Here is a 27,540-nt window from a genome sequence, read left to right on the forward strand (position 1 = left end):
CTACCAACCAATACTATTTAGCTTTCAAGGACTTTAAATAATAAATAAAAAATTTAGAAATAAATTAAGCTTTACTTAAAAGTAATAAATAAATAAAATTAAAATAAAATAAATAATATTAAATAAAACCTAAATAATTATTTAAATAATAAATGCCATGTTTTTTTTTTTTGTAATTTTTTTCTTTGTATAAACAAATAAATAAAAAAAGTTTATTGTAAATTTTGTTTGTAAAGTAAAATATACATATAAAAATATATGTAATTAAAAACATTAAACAACAAAAATTTATTATTAAAAATAAAAAACATTAATAAATATGTTAACAAATAATAAACAAATCACCAGAGTTAAAATATTACAATAAAAACAAAACCATATGTAACCAAAATGCGTTAAAAAAAACAATAACTGACTCCTTGATGTTGTAAGCAATAAATGTTGCATGTTAGTTGGCCATGATATCCTTAAATCCTTGTAAATGTTAGGACATTAGTGGGGAGTAGTGGTTGTTGTTGTTGGAGGTTGTGTGGTGGTGGTAGTAATGGTAGTTGGTGTTGTAGTGTTAATTACAATATGAGTGCTTCACATTTTTTTTTCATTATAAACAAATGGATGTGTTGCATTTATGTTGTTGTGGGATGATTATGCTGTTAGGAAAAGTGCTTTTTTATGTATATGTGTGTGTGTGTGAGTGTGTGTGTGCATGTGGTATTAAATAAGTGCTTGGGAAAGTGTGTTATAGATTTAGAAAAAAAGTATAAGCTTTGCAAAAATGAAAAAAGAAAAATGTTTTATTAATAAAAATGAAATAAAATTGATGGATAAATGTTTTAAATTGAGTCTAATTAAATAATTCTTTAAATTTTGTGTATTATTTAATTAAATTCAATTTTTATTAGAACAAAAAAATATGCTAATTTAAGCACTTTTTTTAAAGAAAAAATGGTCAAATTAGCATATTTTTTAAATGGAAATCTACTTTTTACTAACTACATAAGCATAACAACAACAAATACCAAATCTACGATAAGTCAAGGTTAAGATTAGCTACTGTTACGTTTAGGCAAAATAGAAGAGAGTTTAGGGAATGGTTATTCTTTGCTTTGTCAATAATTAATTGATGAACATTTCATTTTCAAAATATATGTTTGTCCAACTCACAATCGGTGTTGTAGCATTGTATCGTTGTATGTTATATCTTTTTTTAATATAGGCAGGCTTGGGGGTGGTAATGATTACATTTACAATTTCAATTACATTTGAAGTAATTGGAATTAAAGCCTTTACCATTGCTTGTAATTGTAATTGAAGTTTAATTTAATTAAATTTACTTCTAATTGTGAATTTTTGTTCCGTATAATTACATGTAATTTGTAATTTTTGATACCTAAATTACAATTACAAATAATTGTAATTGGTAAACTTCAATTGCAATTACAAGTAATTGTAATTGGCAAAACTATTACAAATAATTGTAATTGGTTATGGTCAATTACAAATTACAAGCAATTGTAATTGGAAAAACTTAAATTGCAAGTAATTGTAATTAACCATGTTATAAAATACTTTATATAATCATTACCACCATTCCTGATTATCAGGGTCAATTACAATTACTTGTAATTGTAATTGAGCAATAACCAATTACAATTACTTTTAATTGAAGTTTTTCCAATTACAATTACTTGTAATGTATAATTTACCAATAACCAATTACATTACTATTTTCAGAATTTATAAAAAAAATTCTAAAATTTCAGAATAAAGATAAACATCTTTTAAAAATATAGAATTTATTAAAAAGGTTTTTAAAGTTGAGATTTAAACGATTTCAAAATAAAATTTATCGAAAATTTTCTAAAAATAAAAAATTTCCTACAAAATTCTAAAAAAATGTAAAATTTACGGAAAATTTTCTAAAATAAAACAAATTTCTTTAAATTCAAAATTTTTTGGAAAATTTTCTTAAAATTTAAAATGAAGAAAAATTTTTTAAAAATCAGAATTTGTCAGAAATTTTCTAAAATTTCAGAATTTTAACAAACACTTTTTAAAAATATAGAATTTATCAAAAAGGTTTTTAAAATTGAGATTTAAACGATTTTAATATAAAATTTATAGAAATTTTTCTAGAATTTTCAGAAAAAAAATCTAAAAATGTAGAATTTAAAAAAAAATTTCTAAAATAGAAAAAAACGCTCTCAAAATTCAGAATTTTTATAAAAATTAAGAAAAAAAAGTTTAAAATTTTTCCACAATTTTCTAAAAATATCGAACTTTTCGACAGAACTTTTCCACAATTTTCTTAAATAGAATATTTTCTAGAAATTCTGATTTTGCTGAACATTTTCTAGAAATGTAATTTCTATGAAAAAGTAAAACTTATAAAAACTTTGGTTAAAACTGAAAATTTTAATTTTTTTCTTAAATTCATTAAGAGTATTCTTTAATAATATTCAAATTGTTATCGGTTTAATAGATCACCAATTAAGTCGGAAACGGTGTAATGAGATATTTAGAGAATTTCCGAAAATTTGTTTGGAAAACTCACGTGATAAAATTTCTATTTATAAAAAAATGTCAAAGAAAATTAAAGCAAAACAAAAAAATAGTTAGAACCATTAGTAAAATAAATAAAAATAATAAATAAATTAAGAAAATAATAATAAATAATAAAATAAGATAACATAAAAATAAATAAAAGCAATAAATTTTAAAAAATTAGTATGTTTTGGAAATTATTAGTAAAGTTTTAAATTTAAATAAAATTTTAATTTTTCTTTAAAATTAAAATTATATTTAAATTAAAACCAAAAAACTACAAGAATTTTTACGAAAAGATACCAAAAATAAACCAACTTTTAACAAGGAGTTACATTAAGTTATTGTTTAATTGAAATAACAAAAAAAATGTTAAATACAAAACAAAATCGTTGGATGAAATATTTAATCAAATTCAAAATTTCCAAAATATTTTTTTTTCCCACGTTAAATGTATAATAAAGAAAATTAAGATTGTGACAAAACAATATTTGGTTGTTACAATTATATGATACATTGATTTGCATAGCATTAAAAATAGTTTGTTTGTGAACACAATATTTGTTAACATCAAGCATATTGATAAAAGCTTTTCTTTCAAAACTTTGATTTCTATACTGTAATAAAGAAAATTATGCTTGTGACAAAACAATATTTGGTTGCCACAATTATATGATACATTGATTTGCAAAGTATTAAAGCATATTTTATTTTGTGAGTACAATATTTGTTAACAGCAAGCATATTTATAAAAGCTTTTCTTTAAAAACTTTGATTTCTTTACTGTAATAAAGAAAATTATGCTTGTGACAAAATAAAATTTGGTTGCTACAATTATATGATACTTTAATTTACATAGTATTAAAGAATAGTTTGTTTGTGAGCACAAATATTTGTTAGCAGCAAGCATATTGATAAAAGCTTTTCTTTCAAAACTTTTATTTCTTTACACTTTATCTTTTATATCAAGTTTTAATAAAAGCTTAATTTCATATTGTATACAGCAATCATTTGAAAATATTTGTATTATTTTGTCATAAACAATTTCGTGTTCATCACAACCAAATCTTATAAAGATTATTATTTTTGTTTGTACAAAACATATATTTTTTGTTAATTAAAGCAAAAGTTACTTTACAAAAAAGCGAAAAAATTTCACAATTGAAAATTGTTTTTTTCTTTATTTTTCCCAATTAAAACAAGAGTTGCTGTAAACAAAAATTAAAACCGATTTACAAAACAACAACCCTTTATTCCAAGAAAATCCCATAAACCATTAAAATTTTGTTTTCGTTTTTTTTTTTTTAATAACAATTAAATAAGAGATAAGACCAATAATGTTTTTTTTTTAAATATTTGTTTATATGTATTAAGTAAAATTTTTTTCGTTTTTGTTGATTTTTTTTCTAATAAATAATAATACTTATGCTTAAGGCGTAAATAAATTAATTAAAATAAATAGGCACTAATTTAAAAATAAATAATTTAAATAAATAACTAAACTAAACTAAAATCTTAAGTAATTTTTGGCATTTACAGGTTAAATAAATACACACTTAATACTGTTTAAAACACTAAAGACTTTTTTATGGGGGGAAAACTAAATTTACAATATCTACAAAATATTTGGCAGATTTTTTTACAAACTAGTTTAAGTACACTGAGAGAAATAGAGTTTGTAAAGATTTTTGGTATTTTGAACTATTTGGTATAGGAAATAATATCTAAACGATATGATTTCTACAATTGCCATCTACTGCCGAAACTATAGGGCGAATATCTATAACTAGGACTACTAAATGAACCACCCGTTGAGGAGTGGGCAGCTGCAGCAGCGGCTGCCGCTGCATGAGATACTCCGAATGGTGTACTATGATGGAACATATCAAAGGCAGAACCAAAAGCTGAACGTGGCGGGGTTTGATAGAACATAGCGGCAGTAGCAACAGCGGCAGCAGCAGCCTGCTGTTGTTGTTGTTGCTGATGCTGCTGTTGATGCTGGCTATGTTGCTGAGAGGGTGACAGATAAGCAGGATTAGTCATGATGGTGTTCGAGGTGGGTGTAGACATATTATTGCTGGTATTCACAGGCGAGTTACTGAGATTAAGAGTTTGAGAGTTAACAGAGTTACCCAAACCACTGCTGTTGTTAGTGTGATTGGCATTATTGGCCGAATTATACAAAGCAGTTAATAAATCTTCTTGTGGGGCCGGTTGTTGTTGCTGTACAGCAGTAGAAGCTTTATGAGAGGGAGCACAAGTGCTAAAAGCACTTGTGGCCGAGGGCACAATACCAGCCGTGGTGGAAGGTGAATTAGTTTTCACTGGTTTTTCACTTTCCTGACTAAAGCTATTAGGCATATGATTTTCTTTGCTATGCGAAAAGGTATTTTGCGTAACAGCCTCAACACCAGCTACCGTCTTCATAAATGTTGCCAAATGCATGGCAGCGGCAGAATTATGCTGTTGCAGCTGCTCCGACTCGACACGATTTAATTCATCTAAATGCTCCTTGACCACCATCATGATTTCATCTGCCATTTGTTGGCCTTCATTCGATCTATCCGAACTATCAGAGGAATTGTGACTAGCATTGGCGGCATTATGTGTAAACACTTTCTGAGAAACTTTGCTAAGCAGTGCTGGCACATCCTTATAGAGGATATCCAACAACTTACCGGTGGTAAACAGCACAATAGCCTTCAGACAGGAGTACTCAGCTGAGTCCACATGTAATGCCTTCAATTTTTCCACTTGTTCCTGGAAGATGCGTATGTGATCCATAAACGCTACCACACGATCAGCAGCCATGGGTGAGGCATGTAAACCGGCGGCCGCCAGCAAAGGTGCCACATGCAAAGGCATGGAACACTGACTGGCATTAAGCACAAACAGTTCAGACCACACCAAACGTAAGAGGGCTACCTGATCGGTAACTTGCAGTTCGGGAAAGAAGGGTATATTCTTGGCCCATTCAACAGCCGAGAATAGTAAACGAGCCGCCAGCTCACAGATATTATCAATGCCCATAATATTATTGGGTTGCATACATTGGCCATAGCGGGAGGTGGGATAGGGTTCAGCACGCAGGAGTAATGATATATAGGAACTTAGGTAAGAGTGACCATTGAAACCGGCAACACCCATGGGATCACCATTGGCCAATTGATATTGACCATGCATGCCAGTCAAACCGGGTTGAGTGGGTGGGACACGACCGCGTTGTACAGCTAAAATGAAAAGAACAAGAAAAAGAAAATTATTAGTAAAATTATAGTTAAAGAAAAAAAGTGTTTATGTATGTATTTGTGTTAATGTTTACCTATACTATAGTGGCCTAACAAATATAATTATTTTGACCACTATATCACACGTAATACAATACCTAACTGACACAAATACGTAAAACTCTGAACTTTTCAAATAATATGCCACATATCATAATAAAAGTTGAAATTAAATCAGACAACCTCAATCTTTGCACATTGTTATACAAATTTCAATTTCTATTCTTGGCAGTTTGTTGTGTATGAGAGAGAAGACTGCAACCCTAAAAATTATATGTAAAGTAGAGATTTAAAATAACAAAGGATTTCCTGATTTTACATATGTATGAGTGTGTGTTGGTATGTAGAAATATACAAGTAAGCAGATACTTTTTACTTAAGACAGCCAGGAATAGTCAGACAGACGGACTGACAGACGGACGTACTGTCTATTTAAACAAAAAGTCGTCATCACCAAGCAACAACCCTTCTTTTAAGATTTAAAATTGTAAAATATGTAAATTTTTAACAACATTTTGTTCTTTTTTTGTTGTTGGATTTTTTAAACAATCTTTAATAATTTTCAACGCAGTTTGCTTTGTTTTTTTGTTCTTTACTTAAACTTATTTGTGTAAAAAAATAGACAATATTTTGCTGGTGTATTTTTGTTTTCATTGTTTATCGCTGTTATTGACGACACCAAAAATTTACTTTTAATTAAAATTTACATTAATACAGCTTAAATATGCAAAAATACACACACACTGGCAAAAAAAAAAATTAACAAATTTTTATATAAACATTTATATGGAAAAACACTTTAAGGCATTGAAAACCATGACTGTTATATCTCTATACATCAGTGATCGTTACAAAGAGTAACATAGTATTTTAAAGCGATCATATGTGAAAAAGTTTTGTGGTAACAGGATTTATTGAAATTTCTTTTTTATTTTTTTGCTTTTGAGCTGGTTTCCTGTTTGGCTGTGAGTGCCGACCACTGCTTTTGATAGTCATTTATTTGTATGTCTTGTATGCTGATGTATCCGAGTATTTATTATTATTATTATTTTTGCTTGCCTGCCGCTCTATACAACAAGGTTAAAAACATGTTGACACTTTTTTTTCGCAGCTACTGATTATATTTAAATTGCAATTTTAAATTTAACAAAAAAAAAATATGTAAAATAAAATGGTTGCTAATTTTATGGAATTTATAGAAAATTTCATAAGAAATTTGGCAATTTAGCGAAAAAAAAATTTTGAAAAATTTTGAAATTGTTTTAAATGAGAAAATTGAGAAATTTTCAAAGAGGAAATTGAGAAATTTTTAAAGAGAAAATGGTCAAATTTGCCTATTTTTAGGAAATTTGGCAACAGGGCAATTTTGAAAAATTTAATTTATTCTCAATTAAATAGGTTTCAAATATTAGGAAATGAACAGAAACAATTGTTATAAATTAAGTTTTAAATAGTTTAATGAAATTTGGCAACATAGCAAATTAAATACAAATTTAAAATTTGCCTATTTATAAGAAATTTGAAAAAAGTTTTCAAACTTTTACTCAATTAAAAAAGGTTTCAAATTTTAAGAAATGAACAGAAAAAATTGTTATAAATTTAGTTTTGAGTACTTTAATGAAATTTGGCAACATAGCACTAAAAGAAAAATTTTGATTTAAAAAAATAAAATTTGATAAACTTATTCTCAATTAAAAAATGATTTCAAATATTAGGAAATGAACGGAAATTTTTATAAATTAAGTTTTGAATACTTTAATGAAATTTGGCAACATAGCATTAAAAACTAAATTTTGTTAAAAAAAATAGATAAAAATTTAAAATTTGCCTATTTATAGGAAATTTGGCAACAGGGCAATTTTGAAAGAAGTTATCAAACTTTTACTCAATTAAAAAGGTTTCAAATATTAGAAAATGAGCAGAAAATATTGTTATAAATTTAGTTTTGAGTACTTTAATGAAATTTGGCAACATAGCATTAAAAGCAATATTTTGATTTTAAAAAATTAAATAAAAATTGAAAATTTGACTATTTATAGGAAATTTGGGTTTCAAATATTAAGAAAATGAACGGAAAATTTGTTGTAAAATAAGTTTTAAAATAAATTTTGTTTTAAAAAAATTAAAAGAAAATTAACAGAATATTGAATTAACTTTGAAAGCTATAAATTAAAATTTTTCAAATTTTTTTGGAATATGTTGTTGTTGTTGTTCTTTTTTGCCTTAATAGCACGTGTTTAAGAGTTTAGAGTGTTTAAGAACTTTTGATTTATGTTTTTTTTTAGCAAAAAACGTGATATTAAATTTGAGACAAAAACACTCAAGCACGTGTTATTTTTGCAAAAAGTGATTTAATAAAAATTTTAAAATTTTCTTAAGGATTTTATTAAATAATAAGAACATTTAAGCAAGGGTTAAGTATTTTTAAAGGTGGTTAAAGATTTACTTTTATTAAAAGATTTGCTTTTGTTTAAAACACCACAATATGTTAAAAATCAAAACATTACAAAAAAAAATAACCACAAACAGCATCTTATCAAAGGGGATAAAGAAAAATAAACATTTCAAAATATTAGAACGAAAAAAAAATCTTAATACTCAAAAGATACAACCAACACCTTTTTGGTTGTAAAGGAACTATAAAAGTATCTAAAAAAATCTAAATTCCCAGGCCAACTTAAAACTGGACATTAGGACATAAACCGGTTCTAAATAAAAGTACCTGAACTAACTTAAGAAGTGACCCTTCTTTGGCTTGCTTGACCATTCACTTTTTAAACATTTTTTAGTAGCAAGGGGTGGTATAGAGCATTAAGAAAACTAGACAAACAAGCTTTAGTTTAAGAAATTGCAACCCCCTGATGTCTTAAGGAAATATATATACAAAGACTTATTTATTTTAATTGCCATAAATAATGAGGGTCAAGTTTTAATTTTTGAAACCTCTTTGACAAAACTGACCATTAGTTTGTTTTTTTAATAATTTTTCTTTTCTTGCTGTATTTGAAAGATAGTTTTGTTTTGATCAGTTTTCTTTTTTTTAACGAAAAAAGACGTTACAAAACAAAAAAATCCAGGTGTGGTAAAAGATATATGATTTTTTTTTTACAGAATTTTGATTTTTTTGTATAACAAGCACTTGCAAACTTTTCACAGTAAAATTGCAAAACAATTGTTGGTTTTTGTTTGTAGTTTTTAGAATTGTTAATACATTTATGAGTTATAAGCCTTAAGGCAAAAAATATTTTGCTTGAATTTTTATGGTTTGAGAAGGATTTTTTTTTGCAAAAGATTACTTTAAATGATAAACAATTTATATATGCATATAGTATTTTATATGCATACGAATGTTGTAGGAGTGTTTGGGTACCAACAAAAAAATGGGGGAAAAATATAAACCAGATATTCTAATAAAAAAAAAAAAGAAAAAAATTTAAAAAATCTAAGATTGATATTTATTATTTAAGGAATATTTTACAAGCTCGAGTTCGACTCCCAACTAGGTTTTTTAAACAAAAAGACAAAAATTTTAAAAAATCTGAGATATTTTTTTTATATTGATTTTTATTATTAAAGGAATATTTTTCGCTCCCGAGTTCGATTCCCATTTGATTATTTTTTTTTAAATTGCAAAGATACTTTTTAGGAAAAGGAATTTTTGATCTAAATTTCTATTTTAGACACAAACCTTGATGTGATCAAAAAACAAAAATTCACTTTTATTTAAATGTCATTTGTGTTGCATCACAAAAAAAAAAAAAAAAAAAAAAAAAACTTGTCAATCTTATTTTAATTTCTTTACTATACAGATGTTCTTCTAAATTGTTTAAAATATCTTTAAAAGAAAAGGTAAGCAAAATGTCTTTTAAAAACAAATCCTCTATTTTTTTATTGAAAAAAAAAATAAAAAATTCAAGAAAATTTTAAGGGTTTTATTTTCAAAATAATATAAATTTATTTGCTGGCAAACAACTAGTTTAACTAGTTTTCGTACCCGAATTGTTGACAATTCTTTTTTTTATTACAATAAAAATTATTTTAATTTTAAAATTATAATGACCTCGTACAAGGTGGTGGTGATCTATTTGCTTAAAAAACAAGACATATAGGGTTCAAATGAAACGAAAAACTTGACCATTCTTTAAAACCAAACACCAAATGTCATGAACTTATAACATAAAGTAATACCCAAGAGTTTTTTTTTTTATAAGAAATTTGTAAAAAAAAGTAAATTTTCTCACGTTTTCTTAAGCTTAAGAAATTTGAAAAAAAAAAAACTACATTTAAACAGGAATTTTATTCTGGTTTATTTACTACTTTTCTAACAAGGTGTTGAACTTTTTAATGGTCATTAGAGAAGGGTTAAAGAAATTTGGGGAAAAAAAACCCGTTGCTGGGTTTAAGTATCATATGAAAACAAGTGCTTTAAAGAGAATTTGTTGAAAAAATAATAATTTATTTAAGAAAAAAAATAACAAGTAAAAAATTGAAAATTTGCGACCAGTAGAGTGCGCACAAAGTTTACATGAACACACAGACGGACAGACAGACGGATGGACAGACAGAGAGAGAGAGACAGACAGACAGACAGACAGACAGACAGACAGACAGACAGACAGACAGACAGACAGACAGACAGACAGAAAGACAGACGGACAGACAGACGGACATTTCAAAATCTAACCAGAAAATGATTCTGAGCCGATTGGTATACTTTTAGCTTGAAAAAACCTGTCAATAACAGTGCAAATATTTCACTTAAATTAACCAAGTTTGACATACTGGTATTTGTATAACTAAAGATTGTCATTATCATTATTTGCTGGTTATTTTTGTCGGTTTATATATAGTGATCTGTTTGTAGCTGACTTGATCATTCAATAAAAGTAAATTACTTGTTAAATCAATGCTTAGTTAATTGTTATTGTCATTATATTTGTTTTTTGTTGCTACTTTTGTTTTGTATTTAATGACTGTTGATAGCTAGCTGTCAAAGTCAACAAGTTGCAAGCAAATACTTGTAAAAAAAAACTTGTATACAAATTTAAAAACACTTAGTGTAAAAATGAAACGTTAGGTTGTTGTTGTTTATTTTATGGTTAATAATAAGTCAATTGTGCTAAAAAAAACACACACACATACGTAAATAAAAACTAACAGTAATCATAAACTAATTGACAAAATATTAAATATATATTGAAAAATGTGGCAATAAAGTGGTTTGTAACGATACAAATCTAAAAACCACAAATTTTAAGGAAATTTTTTTGTACAAAATCTTCTACTATTCTTTTAATAAAATGTATTTTTATCAAAATTGAAATTTGGCAACATGTCTTTAAAATATATGCGAGGTAAATGACTGCACTAAACCGATCAAGGGTGTAAAACTCGGCTAAATTATTGTTTTTGTTGTCAATAAAGAGTCTTGTAATTAAATTAATCTATTTCTTCTAATTTCAGACCATGTGTTGACTGCTTAATTACCCTATAATTTAAACGTTTTGTTTTTGTTTTTTCCTCTTTACATTTCTTTAACATTAACTAGTAATTTATGTTTGTTTTTCTCAGTTTGCTTTAACAAGTTTATCAATTTTTGCATTTAGTTCTAGAGGTCAATATAAGGTGGCTTTTAAACTAACACCATTTCATGTTTAATTGATGCCAGTTTTGTAATGTCTATACATAGATACATACTAAGCAATAAATTTGTAGCAACCAAAGCCTATGACAACAAGTATACAACGTGGTGACCAATTTACAAACAGACAGACAAACAGAAAGACAGACAGACATTTATTCATGCCATTTAATAATTATTAATGATATTAAGTCATTGTAGTATGTGGAAATCATTTGAATTTTGTTGTTGTTGTTTGTCATTTTGTTTTTTTTAATATAAATTGAATTTAAATATATGTTTGTACTGGCTATAGATAATTGAAGTTATGATTAGTTATGAATGAATTAGCTTAGACAAAAACCAGTAGTAGAGGTTTAAAGGAAATTTGACAACCTGGCTTTTAATGTTAATTAAAACTGTTAAGTTTTTTTTATGGAAAATAAACAATTTTTTGCAAATTTTTTAATAAAGCTTTTACAACCCTTATTTAAGTTATAATCGGCTTATGTAAAAAGTTAATATGAAGACAATATGCTCATTAACACCTCTTTAAAAAAAATAAATAATTTATTTTATTTGAATTTACTTTTACATCACAAGACAAAACTGCAAATCTATGCCAAGCATTTGACATTTTGGCTATAAGGCAAATTCAAACTCGTGCTACTTCCGTTTTATTTTTAAATACTTATTTTTTACAAATTAATTTGCAAATGTTCTCAAAGTGAAAAAGAAAACGAAATAGTTTTTTTTTTTAAACAATTACATGCAATAGAAAGAAAAATAGAAATAGACGTTAAAAGACCAGCCTTAGCAATTTGACTTTTAATTGACCCTAAGCAAAGATATATACACACAAAAACTACAATGTATGTTTATAAAAATTAAATTAAAAATAAAATGAGAAAATAAATTAGAGAAAAAAAACACTTACCTTCACGTCTCATACCCATTTTGAGGCACTTTCTGAGGCGACAATATTGGCATTGATTACGATGATGCTGATCTATGGGACAATTTCTGCTCCCCCGACATGAATAGGTTAAATTACGTCTTACGGAACGTTTGAAAAATGATTTGCAACCTGTAAATAAACAAAAAAGAAAAACAATTTTAATAAATATAAAACAAAATCATTTGGAAACCTTTAACACTTTTAACATATGTAGTTTAGCAACATTCACTACTAAGCAACATATTGCTAAACGTAATAGTTTTGTTTTTAAAGGGTTCTAAACACATTTTTCTTCATAACTTTGTTAGTTTTTAAACAATTAAAAAAAAACAACAATTTATTTGCCACAACAAAAAACATCAAGCTTGTTTAGCAACATTAACTACTAAGCAACATGTTGCTTACGGTTGAAAACATATTTTTCTTTATAACTTTGTTAGTTTTTAAGTAAATTTAATAATTTTTTGTTTTATAAAAAGAAAAGATTTTCAGTTTTTCAATAATAACAAAAGCTTTTAATTATCTTGTACTAAAGTCCCCTCAAAAGCTTACAAGAAAGCTTACAAAATTGTTGTATTATTCTAATTTGTAGGGTATTTTAAAACTGCTATGACCTTAAAAAAACAACAATTTATTTACCACAACAAAAAACCTCAAGCTTGCTTAGCAACATTAACTGTTAAGCAACATGTTGCTAAACTTAATGGTTTTGTTTTAAAGGGGTTGAAACACATTTTTCTTCATAACTTTGTTAGTTTTTAAGCAATTTTAATAATTTTTGTTTTATAAAAAGAAAACACTTTCAGTTTTTCAATAATAATAAAAGTTTTTAATTATCTTTTACTTAAGCTCTCCAAAAAAGCTTACAAAATTGTTGTATTATACTAATTTGTAGGGTATTTTATAAATGCTACAACTTCAAAAAAAGGCCACAACACAACAAACAAAAACCTTAAGCTTAAACAGAGTGCAACTAAACATCATTTGAAACAAATTCCGTACTATGTAAGCAAGCTTGTTAGCAGCTTTAACAGCCAAAACATCATGCCTTCAACATGCATGCATACAAAAAAAACTAAATACATCTTAACATGGATTTTGACCCTATTTTTGTAGTTGTTGTCTTAAAGCTGCCAGTAAGTTTTCTACTTATATATAGTTTAATGCAAGCCATGTGAACTTATAAACTGGTAGATCACTTTTGCTTAAAAACAAAAACATTACAGTCACCACTAAACTAAACTTTGTCTACTATAAAGTTATCCCTTTTTTGGACAGAAGGGGAGGGGGGTTAGGTTGGGGGGGCTTAAATATAGCAACGATGACTTGCTTTTTAAAACTTTGAGTGTTTTACTATCTTGACTGCTGTTCATGTTAAAGCAGGCTGACGCTGCCTTCCTGGTTTTCTGTTTTTTTCCTAACATCATGTCAATGGCCATGTTACACGTTTCATGGCTTAACGCCTCCCATAAAATTACCTTTAATGGGTTTCAATTAATGTTTAGAGATTTTTTTTTGTAAAGTACTTTAGTTTAGTTTTGGGAGAGATTTTTAAAATTTAGTTGATATTGAAAACTAGGCGCTTAATACTGTTAAAAAAAAGGGTTTACTGTGTTGCTAACAAAACAACAACACGAATTTTTATGTTGTAGCAACAAGCAGCCAGGCAAAAAAACAAAAATGTTTAAGTGTGTTTAATTTTATGTCGCCACGTATCTAAACATGTGTATCAGGCAACTCAAAGTCCTGGTTGTTGTTGTTTTTGCTAATGCTTACTTAAACAAAGTAAATATTTACAATTTTTAAGGTTAGAATAAGAATTTTTTTTGAAAAAAAATTAATTTTTTAATAATTTTTAAGCAAATAGTTAATAATGAAAGCAAAAACAAATAATATCCAACAAATTGTCTTTATTAAATGAAATCCAAAAAAAAAAGAGTAATAAAAATTTTCCCACCAAAGTTTTCAAACTACAAACTAAAGCAAAATTTTACAAAAAAAAATTCGCCCAGACCAGCCAGACATAAGCAACACCACCTTAACCAGTTTTTGACCATATGCACCTTTAAAAAGTTTGCCACACAAAAAAAAAACCTAACTGAGCCAAAAGCCTGCAACAATAAAATTCATAAAAACACAAGAAAAAAAAACATAACAACAATTGTTAAACAATAACGTTAAACTAAATTTGTGTATGTTGTTGTTGCTGTGTTGAATTATGGTAAGCATGCGCAAAAAGCCAACTTTCAGATACAATTGCAATTGTTGTATTACAAAGCCTATATACATACATACGTGTATCTAAACATACATATGTATGTAGATATGTAGCTTACTATATAAAAACTTTACAATGCGGGTGTTAGGTCCAAAAAAACGCTTTAAAAGAGATGGCATACATAGTTGTAAATTCCTTAATATAAAATAAAACAGGATTTTTCTTTAAACGTGCAAAATTCATGGTAAATTTATAAAAAAAATAAGAACTGATTTTGTTATGAGTGTATGTTGCTTTTTATTATTTTGAGTAGGGAGTATATAAAACATTTTTATTTGCGGAGATCCACCCTTTTTCGGTTATTGATATAACACGATATCTTTAATGTAAAATGTACAACAACAACAACAAGATTTGCTAAGTTTAAAGAAATCATTATAAAGCTTTTTTCAAAATCATGAAACAATTGCTTTAACTAAGATCAACAGATGCTGATTTTGAAAAGAGGCTTCACAGCAAAAAAAAAAAATATCTTAAGAATAAAGAAATCTACACTATCTTCATCAATAGTTTTTCCTAAATTCTGTTTTTTAACTTTTTTTTAAAGGATTATCTCGTTTTTCTTAGTTCTTAACTAAAACTATCTAGCAGCCAAGCATATGGTCTTACTTAGGCTAACATATGTTTGTATTATATTCTAGCATACAGGCTGCTAAACAGACTATAAAGGTTTAAGCCTTTTTTGTTGTTTTCTTTAAAGCTAAACAACAGCCACCAAAACTATATAGTATATATTGTAAACCAGAAATCGTGACTATGTAGTATAACGTGGTTTCATGTTGTTCTTGTTGTTGTTGTTGTTGCAGTTTAGATGATCATATAATATGTTTTATATGGGATTTAAGTATAAATCGTCATCATCACCATAAGATATAAGACTCATATACTTCTAGTCATCATTATTATCAATGTGAATTCTGCAAAATCATATCTAAAAACTAGGCGATTTACCGACATGCTAGGCATGCTGATATGTTAAAACAAGTTAGATTTTATATTTGGGCATGGTCGACCATATGATACCCATATGCAAAATATCATCGTGTTATTAGTGTTTATAAGTGAATTTTGACCATCAAGTCATTTTCTGAAGGGGACTTTATATGGGGTATAGGGTCATATGAAGCCTAATCTTTGCGAAAATCAGCAGTATCATTAAGACTTATATAAAACTAAGTTTTTGCTGATTTTTGAAATGATACAAGAACATTTAACATATTTATGAGCTCAAAAGCCCTATTTGGGAGGGTACGGTTGTAGTGGGGCTAAACGAAATAATGGACCGATTTTAACAATTTTCAATAGGCTTCGTCCTTGAGAAGAGTATGTGCCAAATTTAATCAAATTATCTTGAAAATTTCGAACTGTAGAGTGCGCACAAGTTTTACATGGACACACAGATGGACAGACAGAAAGACAGACAGACAGACAGACGGACAGACAGACAGGCAGACATATATATATAAAGCGACACAGAAAGTGATTCTGAGCCGATTGCTATACTTTAAGGTGTTGAACCAATATTTTTGGATGTTACAAACATCAGCACAAACGCATAATACCCTCCTCACTAATAGTGGTGGTGTAAGGTATAAAAATACTAGTGTTTGGTATAAAGCACCCCCCCTCTTCTTCCCTATAAACATCCTTTTTTTAAGAAAATATTTAAGAAAAGTATTGTTTAAGTTGAAATTTCCAGCTTTAAAACCTTTGCAAGCCACAACAGTGTTTGGAGTTTTGATGATATTTTTACAGCTTAAAAGGAATTTTATGAGTTTTAGTTATTGTTTTACAATTCTAGTAAAATAAATGATGGGAATTTTTAAAAGAAAAATAATTTTTTTAAAGGGAAGGGAAGTTTTTTGTTTAAAAATGTTTAGCAAACATTTTGCTAATTATTAAAATACAAACTGTTAACAAAAGCTTAATCTATTAGAATTAAGTTTAAGATTTAATTTTTTTAATAGCAATTTTTAGTTCAACTTCATTAAAAATAATGAACCTAAAAACTTCAACATTTATCTTTTAAACCATTTATTAAGCTGCCGTTTTATTAACATAAATCTTAAATTAAAATTCCTTAATAAGTAATTAATTAAACACACTACTTCTATCTAGATATTAATCTTTTGCGCCCTAATCCTTAAGTTAAGTTTTAAACGTTTTATTATAGAAAAAACAAAAAAAAAGTTCTTATAATTTATGAAATACACTTAGAAGAAGATTTGCGTGTCAAATATTCATTTTTTTACAGTTAAAATAATAAAGCAGACCTTAACGCCACACTCTTAACAGACGAAAAACTAGCAATTCTAGTTTAAAGCTTTATAATATAAGCAGTTTTTTTTTTCTAAGTTAACTGAACATTAACTGCAATTAATTGAACTTCCTCAAATGCGGCAAGCAAACAAAAAACTAAACTATCTAGACTAATAGAAAATTACCTAAATAACATAGAACTATTAAATAAAGTGCAACAAACATGAACTCCATATCAAAATGCCAAAACGAGAAATGAGCAAAAAGAAACACACGTTTTGCGCACGCGCACTTGTTGCGCATCGTCAAGCAATTAAAAGCGTGAAATTACTTTAGAAAAAAAAAACGCTAAGAAAAAAACCCACAACTACAAAAATTTAACTTAAAGTTTTAAACTGCTATATCAAGAGACAATTAAAAGATTGATTATTGTTTAGCTAAGGAAAATCTTAAAGAAAAACTATATTACTTAAATTTAGGAAGTTAACCTAGTTTTGGCTATAAAACTGAACTTAAAACTGCTTAAATTAATTTTGCTTGTTTGTGGATTTTAATTACAAAACAAACGCTAACTTTGAAAAAAACACCATAACTTCAAACTAAATCTTTGGCTAAAACACTGCTACATATGGAGGCAAGCACCATACAAAACTGCTTCTTGTATATGAAGTATATATGTTGCAAGTGCAACAAGAATTATTATGCTTAGATACATATATTGTTATTATTATTATGATGATGATGATGATACATATGTTTACTTTAGAAACTTGAACGAGCATGAACTTTTGTTAATTCTACTCTAAAGTTGGTAAGAAAAAAAAAGAGTGTTTAACTTAATTTATGGTTTAGATTTGGTTTTTCTTTTCACAAAAGGAAAATACAAATTATGTTAGGCATTATAATCACAGTATGATTAAGATTTTGACAGTTTAGAACAAAAACCTAAAAGGGGGAAGTTTCCATATAAACTTGCCACAATGACTAGAAAATTGCTAATGGTTTTTAAGGTTAGAACTATTAACTAAAGTTATAATATAGGTTAATTTCTTACGCACTCTCATTCATAAACAAACCTGTTTATTTTATAAAAGGTTTATAAATTAACGCCCTTATTCCTAAATAACATTTTATTTTATAAAACAGTTTATAAAGCGAAATTTTCATACAAAATTTGTTTTATAAAACTAACCGATTTTTAGCCATTTTCAATAGGCTTTGGATCAAAAGAAGAGTATGTGCCAAATTTCATTTAATTATCTTGAAAATTGCGACCTGTAGAGTGCGCAAAAGGTTTACATGGACACACAGACGGACGGACGGACAGACAGATAGACAGACAGACGGACATAGCTAAATCGACTCAGAAAGTGATTCTGCATTCTGGGCGATTGGTATACTTTAAGGTGGCTGTAGGAGCAATACTTGTGGGTGTTACAAACATCAGCACATAAATAAAATTTTTTTAAAAAATTTTACTTCCTGTTCCTCTTTATAATTTGTTTATTTCCTTTAACAAGTCTCTTAGAAAATAATTAATTAAACCGTTATATTTTTTCGACTCTCCTAAACTTTAGCCTACAATTTGTTAAGGTTTTCTCTCTGCTAACCTCGGCCCCTTCCCCCAATTCCCCCCATAATTTGCTTAAAAACCCATCAATTGTTTTTTTATATTTCTTGCTCTCTATTCGTTTTTTTAACTTTGATCACGATCATGTTACTTATTTCTGCAAAAGAATCCCAAAAAAAAAAAAACTTCGTGCTGCCTGATAGTTTTTCACATTGATATTTTTTGCTTAATTTTGTGAAACGTTTTCTTAAAGCTTACCTTAAATGAAAATCAATTTAAAAAGGGTTTTTTATACAATATTTACTTTATTTTTTTTGGGGGGGAAACAAAATTCTACTGTCAAGTACTACACTATTTGTTTTACAAGAGTTGTTCAAATGAATTACAAGGTTTTTGGAAATGATATTGTACAGCTTGTTGTTTGAGAGAAAAAACAAAAAAACGTTTTTTTTAGGTTGTTTGTCTTGTTGTTTTTTGGACAAAAATAGTAATTAAAGGGGAGTTTGTTAGGAAAATAGGTAAACAAAGTGGAAATGAAAAAAATTTGGATTTTTTTCTAATTAATTGGAATTTGTTTTTATAGAAATGGTTAGTAAAATGCTTAAAATTCACAAAAATTAAGTAAAAATTGTTAGAAATTTACAAACAAACAAAAAGTACCAAAAAGTACTAAAAATACTTTTTTCACAAAAAGTTTATACAAAGCTTTATATGATAAAGAAGTGTTGATAGGTTTGAAATCTTAAAAACATTGTGGAAAATAGAACCAGTAATAAAGTATTTTTTGGGAAAAGGTCTTTTCACCCAAAAATTCTCAAAAATAAAGGAAAAAAGTTTTCAAATTAACAAAAAAGTACCAAAAATAATTTTTCAAAAAAAAGTTTTATTTGAAAAAGAAGTGTTTATAGGTTCGAAAACTTTTGAAAATAAATCAATTTTTAAAGTACTTTTGGGAAAAATCGGCTAAAAGGCCTTTTTCCTTAGTATTTGCTGAAATATGGAAAACAAAAAGTACCAAAAGTACGTTTTCAAAAAAAGTTCATAAATGGCTTTATACGAAAAAGAAGTAGAGGAATTTTCGTCTACATTAAAGTTATTTATGCAGAATATCGTGACATTAGTGTTTATAAGTGAATTTTGACCATTAAGCCATTTTCTGAAGAGGACTTTGTTTGGAGGTTAGGGTTAAATGAGGTCCGATCATTATGAAAATCGGAAGTGTCATCAAGACTTATATAAAACTAAGTTTTGCCGATTTTTGAAATGATACAAGAACATTTAACATATTTATGAGCTCAAAAGACCTAGTCGGCCGGTTACGGTTGTATGGGGGCTATACGAAATAATAAACCGATTTTAGCCATTTTCAATAGGATTCGTCCTTGGGTGAAAAGAAGAGTACATATGTGCCAAATTTCATCAAATTATCTTGAAAATTGCGACCTGTAGAGTGCACACAAGGTTTAGAGGGACACACAGATGGACGGAAAGGCAGACAGACAGACAGACAGACAGACAGACAGACGCATAATACCCTCCCCACTATAGTGGTGTAGGGTATAAAAATTAGTTTAACTTAAAGCTCTACAGACGGACAGACAGACGGATATAGTATGGTATAGTTTAAGATGGGTGTAGAACCGATATTTTTGGGTGTTACAAACATCAGCACAAACGCATAATACCCTCCCCACTATAGTGGTGTAGGGTATAAAAATTAGTTTAACTTAAAGCTCTAAAAAGAAGTTTCAAAAGTATCAAAGTACATTTTCAAATTTACAAAAAAGTATCAAAGTACTTTTTCAAATTTACAAAAAAGTATCAAGGTACTTTTTCAAATTATCAAAAAAGTATCAAAGTACTTTTTGAAAAAGTGTCTAAACTGCTTTTATATTAACAAAAAACCTGTTAATAAGTTAATACATAAAGAAACTCTTAAGTACTAAAGTACTTTTTGTAAATCCCAAAAAGTACCAAAGTACTTTTTGAAAAAAAATCTCCAAAAATATGTTTTAAAACCAATAAATCTTAATAAAATTCCAACTTTTGTTAAGAGCTACTGTTTTCAACAGATACTTTTTAGATTTGTATCTTTATTTTGCCTATTTTCAACATTTTCTTTTAATAATAATTAACTTTTACCGTTAACTACATAAAAAATACAAGTTATTGTCAATTCTCTTAGTATTTAGAGTGAAAAAAAAAACAGAAACTAAAAAAAATTTATTAAAAATTCATTTAAAATTTTAATTTAATAACATATTTACTACATAAATTTTAATGTTACAATTGCAAACAAGAAAAAATTTTTAAGAAATATGTGCGAAAGTTTATTTTTTTTTTCATTAAACATCCAACTATATTATGCCTTTAGGAAAAATTGTCAACTTAATGCAGTTAAAACAATTAATTTCTAGGTTGGTTTTTTCGTTATAAAACAACTAGCTAACTGACTGACTGCAACATCACTAACATGACTGACAAGTTGTGGAAGTATAATGTAGCTTAATCTGGGCATAAAGGAATATGACAACAAATAACATGAGTTTATATCAGGCAATATGCATGCAGTTCATATATAAAACATATAAAAATTCTATGCATTTTAATAGAATTTGTGTGTGTGTTTGTGTGTAAATGTAGGAAACACAAAAGCTGGTCATAAAATATAATAATTTAACATTATATATTTTTGCTGTTACTGTGTTTTTTTTTATTATTTTAATTTAGATGTTGTACTTTAATTAATTAGCTTTATAAAGAAAACATTTACATTTTAAGTTTGCTGTGCTGTTTTTAAAGTTTTTTTTTTAAAGAAAGCTAAAGCAAGTAGTAGTAGTTTGAAGTTATTCCCACGTTTAATAATAAAACTAAACATTAAGAAAAAAAAAAATTGTAACATGTTGTTGTCATTCATATTTATATATGTATATGATGAACATTGTACAATTATGAATAAGAGTAATATGAATTTTTGTTTATTAAAAAAAATTATTTTTAATTTAAACATAAATTAAAAGACATGAAAAAATTTAAGCAGCAGAGAAAAGAAAAACATGACAAACCTAAAGAACTTGTTTTAAAACCCAAATAAATTTTTTTGAAATTTATTGTATGTAGAAAAAAAAAGGGTAAAGTTTAACTAATAGTTATTTTAATTGAAAGAAATTTTTAGAAATTATAACTCTTAATCATGTGGGTGGCTGTTGGGCTAATGTTTGTTAATTGTCTGCTAATAGCTAGATATTATAGGAAACCATGTATATTTTATTATTAATAAACAAAAAATTTTCAAAATTTTGTTTATATAAACTTAAAGCTTTTCAACTTATACACACAAACATTTGGAGGCAAGTTGAAATTAAACTGTTTAGTTGTGGCAAACATGTCCAAACTGATGATGATGATGAGAAAAGCACGATAGCAATCAATTTAAAAATTAAACTCCAATACATACAGCATACCCAAACAACATAATGTCAAGTTTATTCTTAAGTCAAGTTGCAACAGACAAAAAAAACTTTTGCAATTCATTTTAAACCAAATCTTCTAACGCATTGTTTAGAAATCCCAAAAAACTACATAAGCTACACAAATAATATGCCAAAAAAAAAACTAATGTGTTGTTTCTAGATAACGAGCGAGTAGTTTGAGTTAAAATTTTACTTGTATTTTGTTTTTGTTACAATAACAAAATACAAGTAAAATTTGTGCTAAAACTACTCGCTCGTTATCTAGAAACAACACATAAGATAGGTAAATCTTTTTACTTACAACAAACCACAAAAAAAAACATATCTAAGAAAAAATTCACGTGCAACTTAAGATAGCACAACAACTACAACAGCAATATTCTCCACTACCTTATATAATATAAAGGAAGGGGCAACAAAAAAAAACGCGGCATTTCAGTATAAGCTTGATGTTTATTGTTGATGATCGTTTATAAGAAGGTTTATACCATACTAGACACACTCACTCACTCAGCTAGTGTAAACCTAATGTCTAACTAACTGTCTGCTACACTATTTGTATGTCTGTCCGTCTGTCTGTCTTGCCGTCCGTCTGTCCATCCATCCGCTTGACTATCTTAACTATCTCTCCTTTGGAATTATAAATCCCAGTTCACAAAAAAAAACGCATTGTCTGTTCCAGCAGTTGAGGGGGGTTTTTTTGTTACGGATTCAGTATCATTTTATTCTTTAAAATTCTTTAGTTTTGTTCGCATGCTTAAGCTTTTGGTTTAAAAAGCTGTTTGGTTCTGGTTTGTTGTTGTTGTGGCATTGTTTGTACGTGTTCGTTTTACGGCTGCCTTTTCATATTTTTTTTACTATAAAGTAATCTCTATTACTTTTGATGATGATACATACAACACTACTGCTAGGTACAAATATACCTTTTATTTCTATAACAAATGGTTGGTTCATACATACATATGGCTATGTGAAAGATATAGAAAAGTAAGAAATGAATCAGAATGAATGAAGAAGGAAGGCAAAAATTGTATGCCGAAACATGCATGAAAGATTAATTGTGTTGTACGCATAGATGACAATATATTTTGATATATAAGAAATATGAAATTTAAATGAGATTGTTTATAAATCGAAAATTTTGCAAGTAAATCATACAAAAGTAAAGTCTGAAAAATACTTAAAACAGCATAAATGACTTTAACAAAATCTTCAAGTAATTTAAAAGGTTTTTGCAAGTTATTTGTATGATCAATCTAGATCATACAAAATTGTCTGATGTAATAAATATTCATATTACAAACTTAACTAAATATTTAAAAATGTTTTAGGAATTTTTTAAGTTCACCAACATAATATTAAAAGTTTTGTCTGACTGGTTGCTTAAACATACAAAAAAATGTATGACGAAGAAATCATGCAAAAGAAATATTTAAAAAATAGTTATAGTTTAAGCTTTTTTTAGTTCAATAAACAATTTGATCAAAATCCTGTAAATCGTTTAAAATGTTTTACAAAATAAGCGAAGAAACTTTTTGTATGATCAATCAAGACCATACAAAACATGTCTGCAGTAATCAAGGGTTATACTTAAAACTCAACTAAATACATATTTATAAACACTGAAGAAAATAAATGTTATATTAACATTTTTGTCTGTTAAACATACAAAAAAAATGTATGACGTTGAAATTTGATCAAAATCCTGTAAATCTTTTAAAATATTTTCCAAAATAAGGCAAAAAACTTTTTGTATGATTAATCAAGATCATACAAATTTGTCTGAAGCAACCAAGAGTTAAGGTAAAAACTCAACTAAATATTTTTAAACATTAAACACAATTTAAAGTAAATAATTGTAATATTAAACTTTTTGTCTGATTTGTAGCTTAAACATACAAAAAAAATGTATGACGAAGAAATCATACAACAGAAATGTCTGGAAAATAGTTATAGTTTGAGCTTTTTTGGAACAATAAACAATTTTTTCCAAATCTTCTAAGACATTTTAAATGTTTAACAAAAGAAGCGAAGAAACTTTTTGTATGAGCAATCATACAAATTTGTCTGAAGTAAGAAATGTTTATATTTGTAACTCAACTAAATATTTATAAACATTAAAGACAATCTAAGGATAATTATTGTAGTATTAAACTTTTTGTCTGATTTGTAGCTTAATCATACAAAAAAATGTATGACGAAGAAATCATACAACAGAAATTTGTGAAAAATAGTTCAAATTTTAGGTTTGTTTGGTCCAATAAAAATGTTTATTAAAATCCTTCAATACATTTAAAATGTTTAACAAAAGAAGCGAAGAAACATTTTGTATGAACAATCAAAATCATACAAATTTGTCTGAAGTAAGAAATGTTTATATTTGAAACTCAAAATAATTATAAACATTGAAGATCATTTTAAAATAAGTAAATGTTATCTTAAACATTGATGTCTGATGTGTTATTTAAACCTACAAAAAAATGTATGACGAACATTTTCATATTCTGCCAGCGACAGGTTCCCTACTCATGGCTTAAGGGTTCATTAACTTAAAGCAGGGTGTTTACACTTGTGCAAAAAGAAACCAAAAAAAAAATCCAACATATTTGTTTTTTAGTTACAATCTGAAAACTCATAAATATTATTTGTGGCGAAATTTTTTTAGCCACTTTTTTGTGGGCGTTATTAAATTTTTGTTCTGGTGGGATTTTTTTTATCTGTTTGTTTTTGAAAACGCATTTTTTTTCAAATCTCAAAAACATTTGGATTAAATGATTTATAACGAGAATAACAAAAAAAAAACTAAAAACCAAAATTATCAAATAAGATAAAGAGGCGCTAAAAATTTCTTTTAAAAACGAAAAAAAATCAACACCAATATCTATAACGAAAAAAAATCTGGTTTAAAAATCAGTTTTAAAAAAGCTAAAAGAAAATTCCTTTTACAAAAACAACATTTGTTAAAGCTTTGCCATAAAATCTATAAAAGCTGCTGGCCATTTAATGTATGAATTTAAATTGTAAATTGAAATTTTTATTAAAGATCGTTTTTGGTTTTGTAAGGCACACTTTTTATTTGTCTATTTTTGTCTATTTGGGAATTTCTTATAAGATTTGGTGTTTAAATTTTAAACATCATTTAATTTTTGTATGGTCATCATCATCATCATCAGCATGATGTTCATGTTTTAGCACACCTTGTTTTTCTATCTTTGTTGTATTTCTAAACATAAAAAAAAAGATCTTCATCAGTTATAGTAGGCTGTCATAAAACGCGTGTTAAGTTTTTTTTTTTTTCAGATTTTTAACTAAATGATTTTTTTCTTTACAAAAACCCAACATAACCCCAGATGTAATAATAATTGCTTGATTTTTGTTTTTTTTTTTGGACTTACAACTTTTGACAATATTGATTGGCAGTTATGCCACAGATAACAAATCAATAAATTCCTAAACTTCAGGTAAACCAAAGGCCCTTTAACTATAATTTTTACAAAACTTTCAAAACTCACCTTCACATGTAAATTGACCATAATGTTTGCCGGAACTTTTATCACCACACACTACACATTCGATATTTTGTTTAGGATCGATTTGTGAGCCGCTATTACTACTTTGTGAATGTGAACTATTGGCCTGTGAACTAGGTGTTGTACTGCCACCACCACCATTATTATTACTATTGCCGCCGGTATTGTTATTGCCACTACTACTACCACTACCCACCATACAATTCGATTGGGAACCCTTAAGCATGGAATTCATATCATGTGTATTTTGATGCTGACCCGCTGACGTATGATGTGATGTATTGGTCATGGCGGATAGATCTTCTTTGATGGTATGATGTGTGGCCGTTTGTTGCAGGTTATTTGGATTGACACTGGAAGCATTTAAGGCGGATAAATCTTGTTTAATGCCCACCGATTGATGGCTGGCCACACTGGAGGGTGTGGTACCACCGCCGGTGCCCACCGAGCCGGCATTTGTATTTTGTGTGCCGGCCAAAGAGCCAGGACCGGCGGAGGCATGTAAATGTTGTCCCAAATTGGGATCATGCCAAGCGGTGGGTGGTGGTACTCCTAGAGCCATAGATCTGGGTATACCCAATTCAAAGGGTGATAGTTCAGCTCCCGATTGGGGTCTGTGATTAAAGAAACCGGGTGCTGTTGAGGGTGAAGCACACATAACGCCGCCTCCGTAGACACTTAAAGAGTTGTGTGTTATCATTTTGGCGGCCGTTGGTGTACACGAATTATAAGAAGAATGCACTTTTGTAATTTTTATAAGCCGTAGGCCTCAAAGGGTCAACGGTCTTAATATGTGTTTTAGTAAAATTTCTTTTTTTTTGTTTTAAAAAAAATCCAATTATTTTGGTTTTCACTTTGGTGTTATTGGTATAATTTTTATTTATTCCAAATTTTCTTTTTGTAATATTTTTCTATAAATTTTCTTTAGATATTTTCATATCATTTTCTTTTTATTTTTTGTATTTTCACTTTTTTTAAAAATTTTCTTTATATATTTCTTTAAAATTTTTAACACTTAATACAAATTTTCTTTTATCTTTTGTAAATTTTCTTTTCTTATCTTTTTAAATTTCTTTTTTTTTTGTATTTAACTTAAAGATTTTTTTTTAGAAAAATTTCGTATTTAATATTTTTTATACATATGTGTTAAATTTTAAAAAATATTTTATCTTTGCTTTAGAATTTAATTTTAAATTTTTGTGTTTTATTTTAATAATTTTTTTGTTAAGTTTTAAGAAATGCGCGTCATGCGAGCAGCGTAAATCTCAGCTGTTTTCGTAAGGCCTCTTAGAGCCTGACTGGCAAAACATTCGTGGCAAAAGGTACACGACCCGACCCGACTCGACCATTTCGACCTAACGACACATCACACAAATCTCTCTCATTCCACCACTCAAATATCCCACAGATACATGCAGTATCTTATGGTTTCAAGTTAAAACCACCCCATTTTTTCTACTCTTCTTACCATACATTTGTCTCTGTTGCTCTTTCGCTCACAGCGAGAAAATACTCTTGCTCACTGTTTGCTGATGGTGGTGGTGGTGGTGCTTTGGTTTGTATATTGTTAATGTGGCAAAGAGTGAGTTTGTGTTGTGTTGAGTGGTGTTGGGGCAAGACCTTAAAATGTGTTTTGTTTGCACTTTTGAGTCAAACATTTAACAGCTACCAACTACTTAGTATCTGTATGCTTTAATACTCACATCCACCAGAGATACATTTGCTCTTTTGTTATTCTTTCTGCTAGAAATGTTAACGAAAGACACATACATTCAAAAAATATACTCATAATATCTGTGCAACTCAGTTGTTTTTCTTTCCTCTATAGGTTTTGTTTTTCTTATTGAGTTCCATTTAATATATATATTTTTTCATTATTTCTACTACTGCTTCTCAGTCTGTTGGATTTCCTGCTCTCATGTTTGTGTCATTTTATATACGTTTTTGTATTATTTTTCTTATTAGTTCATTTAGTGTAACTGACAGTTACCTCGTTGTTGTATCTTCTAGTTTGTGTTGTT

At 27.6% G+C, this 27,540-nt stretch overlaps 1 protein-coding gene across 2 annotated transcripts in view; it reads right to left on the bottom strand.

Moving 5' to 3' along the window:
• The window catches only part of LOC119616433 (steroid receptor seven-up, isoforms B/C), a 44,940-nt gene extending 17,634 nt beyond the window's left edge, over positions 1-27,306 (bottom strand). Inside the window, exons 1-3 of one of the 2 annotated variants that reach the window (XM_037972768.1) lie at positions 25,502-26,941; positions 12,389-12,538; positions 5,223-5,774 (exon numbers count right to left, since the gene is read on the bottom strand). In XM_037972768.1, coding sequence (XP_037828696.1) covers positions 5,223-5,774; positions 12,389-12,538; positions 25,502-26,219 — 1,420 coding nt within the window. In that variant the 5' untranslated portion in view covers positions 26,220-26,941. Of the gene's footprint in view, positions 1-3,988; positions 5,775-12,388; positions 12,539-25,501 lie in introns of those variants that run through there. The other variant, XM_037972767.1, reaches the window with a different exon arrangement.
• Positions 27,307-27,540: the final 234 nt, after the last annotated feature.

This window comes from Lucilia sericata, unplaced genomic scaffold, assembly GCF_015586225.1.
Source record: "Lucilia sericata isolate MDLA Ls3-8-SP2 unplaced genomic scaffold, ASM1558622v1 Contig000072F_arrow, whole genome shotgun sequence".
Taxonomy (NCBI): Eukaryota; Metazoa; Arthropoda; class Insecta; order Diptera; family Calliphoridae; genus Lucilia; species Lucilia sericata.